Raw genomic sequence first — 1407 nt, 5'->3', positions numbered from 1 at the left:
CCAGTGGAGAGCAGTCTTCACAATAGAGTCTGGTTCTCTTCTCAGAACATGTCCAATCTATCTCCACCTTCTCCTTTTTATTATGGTGGTCATTTGTAAGATAAAGAAAAGAACAGTTGAAGAGACGGGTGACGGGGAAACCCCCGGATCATGTGAGTTTGAAGAGACGGGTGACGGGGAAACCCCCGGATCATGTGAGTTTGAAGAGACGGGTGACGGGGAAACCCCCGGATCATGGGAGTTTGAAGAGACGGGTGACGGGGAAACCCCCGGATCATGGGAGGATAGTGAGAGATTTTGGAGAACATCGGAGTGGAGTAATGAGTAGTGAACTGTGATCGCCGGTGTCTGTTTCACATCTGCAAGAGTTGTTTTTTCTTTTTAACTTTTTTTCTCAAATCGTGGGTGGTTGGCAGGTGGTCTGCTGTGGTTTGCTTCTTCATTCTTATCAAATATCTATGGTCTTTATCTCTCTTCCTTCTTTTCTGTGTTTGTTACTCTCTTGTAACTCCTCTAATCATCAGCATTTATATGGCCTCTTTGTGTTACAAGTGCTGTAAAACCCTCAGTAAAACTGCTCCAACTCCACTTGCCAGATTGACTACAACAGCGGGGTCCTGGCAAGTGCCGGCGGGGACGAGTGTGTGGGTGTCTGGCTGCCGGATCACTGGGACGCACGGAGCTTCCGACATCTGCTGTGAGGAGAGACAAATCTGCTCAAGGATTCCAGCGTCCCGGGGGAAGGTTTGAGTACAGGGGCACGCAAACACGATCAAACGAACAAAATTATGGGCGGTTGTTTTTTGGAGGTTTTTATATTTTAAAAGAAGTCCAGTGTGCTTTGTGTCTGGATACGATACAATCAGGCGCTTGTCGGTGTCTGGCCATGTAGAGATAGCGGTATGTTCTGGACGCCTGTTTTGTTGTCTTGCTTTGGATGAAATCAGTTGCCGTCTGTCTGGAATAAAAGTGGTGATAATTGTGGTTGAAGGTGGGGGCTCGCTGGGTGTCCAAGGTACAATTATTGAGAAAATGGCTGCTCAAGTCTGGTCATTTCCAGAGCTGGAATTTTCTGCAGAAAGAACAAATGTTTGTTTGTTGTGAATTTGATGGACATATTTCAGCAAAACCCACACAGAAATGTGTTTTTCCATGGGTGTTTATGGTATTGAGCACAAAAACACCCAAGCGTTCACTGAAGATTGCCCATCTGTCGGAAACTTGTTGGTTTCTTCTATTCCGTTTTTGTGACAAGCGCCCGATTTACCACGATACCATTCAGTTGTTTTTTCCATAATACCATCTCAAAAAGTGATTTTAGTGGACAGTTTCTGCTGCCGTATTTTTATTGTGGTTTGTGAGGCTGTGTGTGTGTGGGTTTGTGGTGTGTGGGGGTGTGGTGTGTGT

At 45.8% G+C, this 1407-nt stretch overlaps 1 protein-coding gene across 1 annotated transcript in view; it reads left to right on the top strand.

The window, feature by feature from the left end:
• LOC101855569 (F-box/WD repeat-containing protein 9) overlaps positions 1–1398 on the top strand; it is a gene marked incomplete in the record, with an annotated part of 22821 nt that extends 21423 nt beyond the window's left edge. The window contains 1 exon segment of the mRNA XM_013083670.2: positions 597–1398. Coding sequence (XP_012939124.1) covers positions 597–701 — 105 coding nt within the window.
• Positions 1399–1407: the final 9 nt, after the last annotated feature.

Source organism: Aplysia californica, unplaced genomic scaffold, assembly GCF_000002075.1.
Source record: "Aplysia californica isolate F4 #8 unplaced genomic scaffold, AplCal3.0 scaffold00248, whole genome shotgun sequence".
NCBI lineage: Eukaryota > Metazoa > Mollusca > Gastropoda > Aplysiida > Aplysiidae > Aplysia > Aplysia californica.
This window is presented reverse-complemented; position numbering and strand designations above follow the sequence as displayed.